General features: G+C 40.5%; 1 protein-coding gene across 1 annotated transcript in view; it reads left to right on the top strand.

Annotated features, from left to right (window-relative positions):
- LOC127431880 (integrin beta-1-like) overlaps positions 1 to 12,516 on the top strand; it is a 48,684-nt gene that overhangs the window by 32,395 nt on the left and 3,773 nt on the right. Inside the window, exons 7-14 of the mRNA XM_051682499.1 lie at positions 4,940 to 5,095; positions 5,214 to 5,309; positions 5,835 to 5,924; positions 6,021 to 6,161; positions 8,061 to 8,263; positions 8,735 to 8,973; positions 9,145 to 9,367; positions 12,001 to 12,233. Coding sequence (XP_051538459.1) covers positions 4,940 to 5,095; positions 5,214 to 5,309; positions 5,835 to 5,924; positions 6,021 to 6,161; positions 8,061 to 8,263; positions 8,735 to 8,973; positions 9,145 to 9,367; positions 12,001 to 12,233 — 1,381 coding nt within the window. The remainder of the gene's footprint in view (positions 1 to 4,939; positions 5,096 to 5,213; positions 5,310 to 5,834; positions 5,925 to 6,020; positions 6,162 to 8,060; positions 8,264 to 8,734; positions 8,974 to 9,144; positions 9,368 to 12,000; positions 12,234 to 12,516) is intronic.

Raw genomic sequence — 12,516 nt, 5'->3', positions numbered from 1 at the left:
TGGAGTTTATCAATATCCGCTGCCGCAGCAGCTCGTTATTTATAAATATTTTGCGGTTATAGCGACCGCCACTCTAATTCCAATCATGCCTTTCAATCTTTCCATAACCAGAGCAGACCTTTTAGTGTGAGGTCTCCGCAACCTTAACCTTAAGGTGTTTCCTTCAGAAGTTGTCCATGGCTCATGTATTGTTATTTTAAGCAGTTATCAATGCTAATGTATTGGTATGTTTTTCGCACCAAGATTGCCCTCTGGGCTTATAGTAAAGTCTAAACAGAATTGATAATATTGAAATAATTATTGCACCAATGTAACACTTGGGTAACACTTCCCCAGTCGCTGCCAGTGCTCCCAGCCACGGAGGCCATTCCCCAGTCGCTGCCAGCACTCCAGGCCACGGAGGCTGTCGACGAGCCCGTCAGGTTCCCCGAGGCTGTCGACAAGTCTGTTCAATCCCCTGTCATCATCGACTATCCTTTCCAGTCCATAGTGGCCATCGACCAGCCCTTTGCTCAGTCCAGTTGCCAACACTTGTCAGACACAAACCACCAGGCTGTTGCTCAGTTCAGCAACCAGCACCTGTTAGACGCCAGTCACCAGTCTGTTCAGTGCCCAGCGATCCCCACTTCCAGTATGACCCCTGCCCAGTGGTCGCTATCCTGTTCCAAGTGGCCGCTGCCTTGCTTGAACTTCCTGCTGCTCTGCCTCTTGAACCTCCTGTGGCTCCGCCCCCTGAGTTCTTGCCTCCTGTAGCTCCATCTACGGAGCCTCTGCCCTCTGTGGCTCCACTCCCTAAGTTTCTGCCTCCTGCTCTTCCTATGAACAATTTTTTTTATGTGTTGAGCTTCAGGAGCCACTCCTTAGATGGAGGGCTCTGTAACACTTGGGACATTTGCCCTAGCAGCCACTAGATGTCGCCAGGAGGACTAAGAATTTTAGTTTGAAGTTTGGTTTTGGGGTTTGGTTGTGTCTCTGTTCTCTGTGTTCCCCATGATTAATCCCAGCTGCATCTTGTTACCCTTGTTAAGTCTTTTGTATATAATGCCCTCATGTTACCTTTTGTCTTTGTCAGTTCATTTCCTTCATGGTGTTGGGCCTCATGTATTCAGATAGAAGACAAAGGCAGGCCTAACACAGTCATAAAACCTGGTTGAGGCCCACACACACAGTCATAAATCTTACTGATAAAAACCGCGCCTACAGACTACAAATCCCATGAAGTCTTGCTCACTAAAGGATCGAATTCTCAACTCCTATTGGATGAGGACACGACAGAATGCCCCTCAACCATGACGTCATCAGGAGTAGAAATACCTCTGAGATCCTTCCGGGCATTGCTTCCAGCAACTTTGCTCACCGTGTGTAGACGCAGCTCATTGCTGCTCTCAGGTGTAGCCTCGTCTCACACGGAAGTAACATACAAATTGAAATTGTGGCCATACAATCTCCATCTCGCTGGATGAGTTGAGATTACTCTGTGTTCCACCGAACACTCTAACGGATCAAAGGAGACCGCCGAGCAATCCGCATCTTCATCCGTTTGCCTGCAGAAGTGAAGAGAAAAAGATTTCTCTTCCCTCTTCAATCAAGTCGATGTCGCTGATTTCTCCGCCAGCCCGCCAAGAATCAGCAGCCGTACCGCCCGCCGACAGAGCGAGGAAACGGCCTCCCGTCATCACCTGAGCCTCGAGGAACCGAGTCGGAGTTAAAGGACAAATGAACACACATTCTACTTCCTCATTCGATTCAAGTAAGAGGTTTACGTCTGGGCAGAGATAGAATATTATAGTGTGTTATTCTTGTGTATCAAGGTTATTCCTTGTACAGTTTACGGACCGCCGAGTCCGCTCATTGCTGCTAATAATACTCAAGGTATTACTGTAATGTACTGTTATCCCAAATGAGATCTGCTGTGTTGTAGTCCAACCACATTGGACTGTTGTATATTTCCGCCATCGCGAGTGAGACCGGCACACTGAGTTTATCCATTAAAGAACCAAAGACCGCGGGACAGTTTACGAGCCGTTCACCGCATCTCTGAGTGATAAACTAACAGCTGCTTTCTCTCCCACGATCGCGAAACCGGCTTTGGTGCCACCACTTTATTCTCTCTCTCTCTCGTACTAATCACACACACACACACGCGCGCGTGACCCCTCATAAACATTCTCGCACACACTTTTGGCTAGTAGATAACTTCGTGATAAAGCTCAGCTTTGTCCCTAAGTTATCGTACAAGCGGAGACACGCGGTAAACGGGCAGACGCCATTAACCGGCTTCTCTCCGCCCACATTCACGGCCATATTCTCTGGCCGGAAATCTCGTGTGACGTACTCTCCACGAGAGTCACGTCCGCCATTTTGTGCGCGTCACATCTCACACACACACACACACACACACACACCCCTACTTTCCTCTCATGTGTTATAGGCTTATTTTGGTTACCATATCTAATCATATCACTGTTTAGTTTGTAGTTGTAATTCAGAAGTTTATTGACTGCATTGTATTGATTATTAATTGATATTACTGCATAAATAAACTTTGTTATATTTCAAAGAGAAGTGTTTTGGTTTGTTTTGCATACACCTGTGTCAAATGCTGGCAGGGGATGTCAGTGCTCGGATTCAAGCCTTCATTGTTTCCTTTTGAATGTCGATTTTCTTAAGAGAACAATCTAATATTGAGACTGTTATACTGCCTGGTTATTAGTCCCTGATTCCAGGGTGGTGCCCCAGCGATATTAATCCTTATTAATATTCTATTGATTTTTATTTATTATCTTTGATGATAATTGAATTTGAAGGATCAATAAGCTAGTGTTAATTCTAACCAATGTTCCATTGATTTTAATAATTAATGATTGTCTTTGATAATAATTGATATTCTATTGAATTTGATGGTTATATTTGATTGTTGATGTGAAGGATTAAAAGAGCTAACATTGATTCAAATCAATGTTCTATTGATTTTTATAATTGATAATTATCTTTGATAATTATTAATTATTGCTAATAACCAAACCTGCTCCTGAACGTAGCGCACTACATTTACTGGTGCCCCGTATGAGGCTTTAATGAGTTAGATTCTATTATTTAATTTAAATATTAATTAGTAACTAAAGAAATAATTATTAATTATTTCTGATAGTAACACTGATCTAAACAACCAGTAGAACCTACAATGGATGTATCGGTTTGTTCTACTTCTATATTATCTGTAAATGTTATAAATGCAAGTTATGTGTTTTTATTGTGCAAACTGTACTTCCTAACCTTTTGTTTCTCTTTAAGGAGTGTCCACATAACTATTTCAATTCCCTACAGGTGCGTATAGAGTTTGACACATTACTTTCATAGAAGTGAATCTACAGGTGTTTCCACACCATACCTGATATATCTGCAGGCTTCTTTCACCCCCACCTAACTCTTAGGTGCACACTGGGACCTTTACCATTCCTTTTGCAGGTGTCTTTGGACTTGTGATGTTCCTTCACAATTGTGTCCGCAGATTCTCTTTTGATTCCTTCACAGAAGTCATAGAACAGTTTTACTTAACTCATTTGCATAAAGTAGCACTGATTTCATTCAGCTTCCTTAAAGCACCATTACTGCTGTCCTAAATCCTCCACTGTCACAGCAACTTCCCATCCCCAAAGAAGCACCTTTACAATTTGGTCTCAACTACTCCACTACCGCAGCAGTGCTTTTAGTCTGCTCCTGCAGGACCTCCTTTTACTATTCTGTCTATACAACTCCACTGCTGCAGCAGTGCTTTCACTCTGCTCCCACAGGAACACCTTTTACTATTTTGTCTTATATTTTCTACTACTGCAGCAGCGCTTTCACTCTGCTCCTGTAAGAGCACCTTTTACGATTCTGTCTTGTATTTTCCACTGCCACAGTGCTTTTAATCTGCTCCTGCAGGAGCTACTTTTACTATTGTCTTATACAGTATTCTCCACTGCCGCAGTAGTCCTTTCATTCGGTTGACAAAGGAGCACCTTTTATTTCAACTAATCTGCTGCCACAGCAGTGCTTTCATACTGTTCCCAAAGGATTGCCTTTTGCTATTGTTTCAACTAATCTACTGCCACAGCAGTGCTTTCATTCTGCTCCCACAGGAACACCTTTAATATCAGCTTATCTACTCCACTGTCACAGCAGTGCTTCCGCAGAAGCACCTTTTTTACTATTGTTTCAACTAATCTACTGTCACAGCAGTACATTCATTCTGCTCCCACAGGACCACCTCTAATATCAGCTCAACTACTCCACTGTATTGTTTTAACTAATCAACTGCCGCAGCAGTATTTTCATTCTGCTTACACAGGAACACCTTAAATATCAGATCAACTACTCCACTGCCACAGCAGCAACATTAGTCCTAGCTCCCCCAGAACCATCGCCACCACAGCTGCAGTGCTTCCCTCCTCCCTGCCAGTTCACAGTGCAATTAATTTAGCTTTTTGCTCTGCTCATAAACACTTTTTGGGGAGTCAAACATACCTAAAAACATTACCCCTTTTCTTGCCTTCACCTGAACAACTCATACTTTCTGTATGCTCATTAATAAGTCCATGTATGTGAACTGGTTGAGTTTTCATAAACAGATTTTGACCCCCTTTGGGGGGGAAGTAAGAGCTCAAGCCTTGATTCAGGTTTGTGCCCCACCTTTACAGACAGCAAGCCAAATTTGTCTTCCCTTAATCTGTTTAACATTTCTGCATCAAGGACTTGGTGGACATGCAAATTTGTGAAATGTTGTTAGTGAAAGAAGCCTTGAATTACATTATAAATGGAATTAAGGGGGAAAATAAAATCCTACCAGAATATGACCCCTTTAATTCATTCAAGCCCAATCTGTTTTTGTACTTTCAGCTCACTCTGCATTCCTTAGCCTCAATTTTTTCTCTATCTTCCTGTTTTTCTCTCTTAGGAGCACATTGGCTGGAGAAACGTCACACGCTTGTTGGTATTCTCCACTGACGCAGGCTTCCATTTTGCCGGAGATGGCAAACTTGGTGGAATCGTGCTTCCCAATGATGGGAAATGCCACCTGGAAAACAACATGTACACAATGAGCCATTATTATGTATGTAAATGGCATTTAGTGCTGTCTCCTTTATCTCCTTGTAAGATTTTTAGATTAGACTATTGGATGTTTGACAGGTTCATCAGAACTTTAATTTCTTCCTTTTCCTTTTTGCTAGGATTACCCCTCCATTGCCCATCTGGTTCAGAAACTGAGTGAAAACAACATCCAGACCATTTTTGCAGTCACAGAGGAGTTTCAGCCTGTTTACAAAGTAGGTCCATAGATTATTATCTTAATGATGTGTTTGGAATTTGTTTTTCCTATCTGTCAATGACCTGTATTTTTTTTTCTCATGTAAGATTTGATTTTCTTTGAATTTGGCTCAATTGAAGCCAACTTTTTGATTGTAGAAGTTTCCACCTGGCTTGTAGTCTTCTTTTTCCACACTAATCAACACTTGACGTAAATGTACTAGTAGTGCTTGCTTAGATAAAGACTCTCCAAATTGGTGAACTTTAATATGAAATAGCAAAATGCATATCAAATGTTTTATTACTGGAAGCATGGAGCATTAATCTCAGGCATCTGAAAAGTTTGAATCCAACTTCTCTCTGTATTTGGAAAGCCACAGCCCCCAAAATTGTTTCTAACTCCCGACTTGGAATGATCCAAACACTAAAGTCATAATTTAAGAGTTCCTGTCTAAGGTTAAAAAGGACTGTTGTAAAACAAACACTTTGTCTCTGTGCCTAACATTCATCAATGTTTTTGTATGTTTTTTTTTTTCTCTCCACAGGAACTTAAAAACCTCATTCCAAAGTCTGCAGTGGGCACATTGTCAGCAAACTCCAGCAATGTTATCAATCTTATTATTGATGCCTACAATGTGAGAAGATCAAGTTTCATTTTAAATATTTACAGTCTTTGAAGGAATTTGGCTATATAAAGGCTTTCACTAACACACTGTCTCTCTCTTTGTCAGTCTCTATCCTCAGAGGTAATTCTTGAAAACAGTAAGCTTCCTGAGGGAGTGACCATCACCTATCAGTCACATTGTAAAAACAAAATAGTAAGTGATGGAGAAAATGGAAGGAAATGTTCCAACATCTCTATCGGAGATGAGGTAAGACCAAGTCAATACCTCATGTTTGCTACATAACCTTTGGCATAGAAACATGTCCTCTATCATCCATAACAGAAAGCAGCATTACTTTCTTTGACAATTTACGTATGTACAGTGGTCCCAAAAAGTATTTGGACACTTAAGCCACAATTAAAAATGTATAAATGTCATTATATTAGATAGCAGAGTGAAAATTAAATTACACAAAAAGGGGTTTGTCAGGTTTTAAATGATAAAGAACCATAGATTCAGTGTTTAAAATTAAGATAAAAATAAAAGTATTTGGACCTTTTATGTTTGTCAGACATTGGTGAAACATGTCCATAGTTAATGAGATGAACTTCACCTGTATGGACACCTGTATGAACTTGAGGAACTGACTTAATGCATACACTTAAAAAAACAAAAAAAGCCCATTTTGCAAAAATGTTTTACAATGACTTAGAAAAGTGAAATTAAGGAATATTCCGAGTTCAGTACAAGTTAAGCTCAATCGACAGTATTTGTGGAATAATGTTGATTACCACAAAAATTTATTTCGACTCATCCCTCCTTTTCTTTGAAAAAAAAAAAGAAAAAATCGAGGTTACATTGAGGCACTTACAATGGAAGTGAATGGGGCCAATTTTTAGAGGGTTTAAAGGCAGAAATGTAATGCTTATAATTTACATTCATTACACTTTCATTAATTCTCCTGTTAAAACTTGTGCATTATTTGACCTGCAAAGTTGTTTAAATTTTTACAGTCATTTTAGGGTTTGAGGGTTTGTTGACATTACATCATCATGGCAACGAACTAGTAAAATTGGCTATAACTTTACACAGAAAAGGTAAGTAAGCAGATTTATCACACTAAAATCATGTTTACATGCATATTGTTTGTGTTGTGGCTATACTTTAAAAAAAAAAATTTAGTATTTTAAAGTTCAAAAATTGGCCCCCATTCACTTCGATTGTTAGAGCCTCACCAGAACCCAGATTTTTTCTTTTCTTTAAAGAAAAGGAGGGGCAAATCAAAATTAAGTTTTGTGGTAATCACTATAATACCACAAATGCTGTTGCTTGAGCTTAACTTGTATTGAACCCAGAATTTTCCTTTAGTTCTGAGAAAAGCTCAAGCATCATTTGTTTGCCGAATCCGATGTCACTTGGTTTGATTTTTTTGTAACTAATACAATTACATCAATACAATTTTAATTGTGGCTTAAAAAAAGAGTTCACCCAAAAATAATAATTCTCTCATCATTCACAGACCTTTTGCCGTCTCAAACTCGTATGACTATCTTTCTTCGCGGAACACATGAACAAACAAAGATATTTTCATAGATATATGATGTGTTTATATCTATACAGTGCAAGTCAATTGGATCTAAAGCTTTCAAGCTCCAAAATGGACATAAAGGCAGCATAAAGGTAATCCATACAACTCAAGTTTTTCAATCCATGTCTTCTGAAATGATACGATCGGTTTTTGGTGAGAAACAGACTAAAATGCAAGTTTTGACATCTTTTTTGGGTGAGAAACAGACTAAAATGTAAGTCTTGACATCTGCCATCTCTTTGGCTTGATCGTGATTTAAAGCTCGATTACACTTCTTCAGCTTGACACATGCACAGAGCATGTGTACAGCCTATGGATCACTCGAGTTGTATAGATCAGCTTTTATGTCCTTTTTGGAGCTTGTAAGGTTTGGGCCCCATGGACTTGCATTGTATGAATATAACGTCTCATATCTTCATTAAAAAACTTGTGTTCGGCAAAAAAAGTTTGAGACGGCATATGGGTGAGTAAATGAATTATTTTTTTCATCCTAATACTTTTTTGGGACCACTATATATAAGAAATGCAAATAATTTTTTTCCTCCTTTTTCCTTTTTTTTTTTTTTTTTTTTTTTCAGGTATCTTTCAATATTAATATCACAGCTCAGGGCTGCCCCAAACAAGGCAAATCAGAAACCATTAAGATCAAGCCACTGGGCTTTACAGAGGAAGTAGAGATCATACTCAACTTCATCTGTGAGTGTGAATGCCACAAGGATGGCATCAAGAACAGTGTTATGTGCCATAATGGCAATGGAACATTTGAGTGTGGTGCCTGCAGGTATGTCCTGACTGTATATGTCTTAATTTTTCTTCTAATAGCTAAATTACACTTTTCCATAACATGACCAAAAGGACATCTGAATGTGTAGTTTCTGCATTATGACCATATGTACTCCTGAAATTACTTTAATTTAAAAGGAAATGAGTGGAGTCACCTCTGCAGTATACATCATGTTTTTGTTGTGTTGAATTTAATCCAATGCCAGCAGATTTCATTTTGGGAGTGACAACTGCATTTAAATTCTGGAGTGAATCCCCAAAAATTACATGTAAAACATATCAAATTCAGTTTATTTTGAAAGGTCATCAGTTAAATATCATGGGGTACTTAAGTAAATAATGTAGGCCATTTTCTCCACTGACAAGAAAGTTTGGGAAGCCTTGCTTTAAAACATTAAAATACTGTATATTGTAGTGTATCTGAGTTTTGGTCTGTGCACAATAAACAGTGATCATCGTGTTGTTTCAGGTGCAATAAGGGACGTGTTGGCAGACAGTGCGAATGTCGAAAAGATGAGGTGTCCTCCGAAGACCTGGACAAGAACTGCCGTAAGGACAACGGCACGGACATCTGCAGCAATAACGGCGAGTGCTTGTGCGGGACTTGTGAGTGCAAGAAGAGAGACAATCCTGAAGAACGCTACAGCGGGAAGTTTTGCGATTGTGACAACTTCAACTGCGACCGCTCCAACAACAAACTCTGCGGAGGTACTGAAAAGTGGAAGTTTTTCTCTCTGTAAGACCATGTTTGTTACCACTATATTTATAAACATGCCATTAAACTGGAAAAAACAACAGACTGCAATGCATAGATCAATTCTGTTTGTGTCTGAAATCAGCAGATAAAGGTTTTTGATCAATCTTACCTGTTTCCTGTAGGACACGGCCACTGTGAGTGTAGGAAGTGTATCTGTGATGCTAACTACACTGGAAGTGCATGTGACTGCTCGCTGGACACCTCCACCTGCTTAGCCTCCAACAAACAGATCTGTAATGGCAGAGGAATTTGTGAGTGTGGCACCTGCAGGTGTACAGACCCCAAATTCCAGGGACCCACCTGTGAGATCTGCCCCACCTGCCCTGGAGTCTGTACTGAGCACAAGTGAGTGAAAAAGGAACAAAAAAGAATATGCAGAATGTTCTGTGTAATAAGTCGATTTGGGCACAAACTGTAACACAGCAAACTAAATTAAGCAATCATGCCTGATGAGTTTATTGATTATTTTATTACAGAGCTACTGTCAAATAGTTATTTGCAAGGATGCAATAAAAAGAAAGTTTTGAAAATTATGAAGATATGATCAGATACTACTCTGGATATTAACTCTGGGTGTGATATTGCTTAAAAAAACAATTAAGCAATATCACACTTTTGTTTAATATATTGGTTACGAACATAGACTACTAGTATTGCCAGTTCTCAATAACAGTTCTTTTTCTGCACATAAGCAATGTTTTTACTGTTTAAATTTTACATTCATGTTTCCTTTAAAAGAGAAATAAGAGGGGGCCTGGGTAGCTCAGCGAGTAAAGACGCTGACTACCACCCCTGGAGTCGCGAATTCAAATCCAGGGCATATTGAGTGATTCCAGCCAGGTCTCCTAAGCAACCAAATTGGCCCGGTTGCTAGGGAGGGTAGAGTCACATGGGGTAACGTCCTTTTTGGTCGCTATAATGTGGTTCGCTCTTGGTGGGGTGCATGGTGAGTTGTGTGTGGATGCTGCAGAGAATAGCTTGACACACGCTATGTCTCCGTGGTAACGCGCTCAAGCCACGTGATAAGATGTGCGGGTTGACTGTCTCAGACGTGGAGGCAACTGAGATTCGTCCTCTGCCACCCTGATTGAGGCACTACGCCACCACCACGAGGACTTAGAGCACATTGGGAATTGGGCATTCCAAATTAGGGAGAAAAAGAAAAAAAAAAAAAAAAGGGAAATAAGATCATATTAAATTAAGTTCTAAATGTAGGTTTGAGAGGAGCTTGTTCATCTAGGCCTGCCAGTCAGATCCCAAGAATATATAAGCTATACATAAAGATACATAAAAAGCAAATAGATCCCATTATAATCAATGAAGCTGTCTACACTGAAAGCATTGCGCCAACAGTAAACTGATGTCCCATTCCATTTTGCGCTGCACGTGCCTGCGCTACTCCAGCTAGCAAGACAAATAAACCATTTAAAATGTTCACTTCGACGTGTCCAGTGTAGACAGCCTCAAGCTGTTGCGGTGCATCGTGTCACATCAACAGGCATGCCCATTGTAAACGGGGTTTGAGCTAGTCGGAGTTCTCAGCCAGGCAGACGAGAAGTTACAGCTCGTGTGGCCCACGCCAGTTTTGCCCGAGAGTTCTTGACTGGATGAATGGTTCTTACAGAGCCAGCTGGTGAGATCATGGCATGCGCCATACTCGGCAAATCCTATGTCATCCCCTTCACATCTCTAGATCACGCAGAGCTTTGAGGCTATACATGGCTTTCCACAGTCAAAGAGGCAATAGCAGTCCATCTTTGCCCCTCCTCTTCTGCACTGGTGTGGAAATCTTAGCCAGTGCATTCATCAAAGCCATGGAGGCTCACATTCAACTTGTTGGGTAAGGCCTACACTTCAGCTGGTGATTGAAGGACAAGCCCGTCTTGCTTGATGCCCTGGTATGTCAGCAGGGCCTTTTCGGTGACGCTATTGATCAATCGGCTAAGAAGCAATTGCTGGCCTACAGACACATCCTGCTGAGGCAGGTAGCTCTGTAGCCCAGCCGGTTCACTCACGCTCTTCCTCAGGGCGGCGCCCAGCTAAACAGAGTGCTACAAGCACTAACCCTGTTCCTTCCCATAGAGGGGTGTCAGATCCGCCTGTATGGCTAGTGTCTCTGTCTTGGCATTGAACAGTATGGTTTATTGTTCCTCCACTCTCCTTCTTATTTTTCAGTATAAAGGGGTGGTTAGAGCAAATCCTTTTACTAACCTTTTAGCTAGTGGACATGTGTCATGCTACTAATTTCTCGTTGTTAAGTGACCAAGAGATGCACTCTCCTCCCTTCATTCAGAAAATCTTGATGGTGTGTTGCTGGGCTCTGCCTTTTATACCCGCATTGACGCAGGCATGAGGCATAATGCCAAGCGTCACCAGCCAATCAAGTTGGCGTGATGGTATAGGGTTTCAGTTGTCATCTCCCCTGGGAGGAGCTCCCACAGCATCAGCTACTGACGCAGTGTCTCGTTCCCTCCTTTCAGGGAACCAAGGTTATGTCAGTAACCGAGATGTTCTCTTTAGTTAGTTCTTTTCATAGAACTGGTCAAACTGGATTGCAGATCAGTCTAAATGACTCATTAGTCTCATTAGTGGGCCTGTATCAAAATGCTTTTAAAAAAAACAATTCAGTCATCACAAGACTGGAAAGGGCATGGAAATTAATTGATCAAAAATTGTGGGAAACATGAATATTGCACCCTAATATGGCTTTTTGGTCTTTATATAATAGACACCCTAGAAAATTGATAAGATATCAGTATAGTCCTTCTCTTCTCTAAAGTGACTTCTACAGGTAGAGCAGTTTTCTTTTAATTATTTTATGTATTTGTACTCTTCAATTTATGAATGACCACATCTTAACCACAAAAACAAAGTAAACATTCCTGCCATTATACTTTATATCTCTGTACTCATGAAACCATTGTCCCCAGTGAGTTTCATATTGGCTAAATGAGTTAATGGCTTCTTTCCTGTGACAGGGAGTGTGTGCAGTGTCGGGCATTTGGCACTGGAGAGAAGAAGGACACTTGTGAGAGGGACTGTAGCTACTTTAACCTCATCAAGGTGAAGGACAGAGATAAACTCCCTCAGCCTGTGCAGGCCTTCCCTCTCATGCACTGTAAGGAGAGAGACACCAATGACTGCTGGTTCTACTACACCTACGCCGTCAACAACAACACAGAGAAGGAAGTCCATGTGGTGGAGAATTTAGGTGGGATTATGGTCAAAAGTGCCTTTTCTACATTCAAAAGTCTCAGTTGTTTTAAACTAAATTTAAAGACTAGTTTAACCCATTTGCAAACCGTATACAGTAGGACTGTAGTGTTATCTTGGGAAAAAAGCAGTGAAATGACATTTTATGAGTTTTATGTGGGGTTGTTTTAAATGTAACATTAATAAAAAAAAAAAAAACACAACAACTGTACCATTTGAAGCAGAATGAATTGGCAAATTTTAGTTTGTATATGTTTAAATGGATGTCTGTTTTACTCGGC

This window comes from Myxocyprinus asiaticus, chromosome 41 (assembly GCF_019703515.2).
Source record: "Myxocyprinus asiaticus isolate MX2 ecotype Aquarium Trade chromosome 41, UBuf_Myxa_2, whole genome shotgun sequence".
Classification (NCBI taxonomy): Eukaryota; Metazoa; Chordata; class Actinopteri; order Cypriniformes; family Catostomidae; genus Myxocyprinus; species Myxocyprinus asiaticus.
This window is presented reverse-complemented; position numbering and strand designations above follow the sequence as displayed.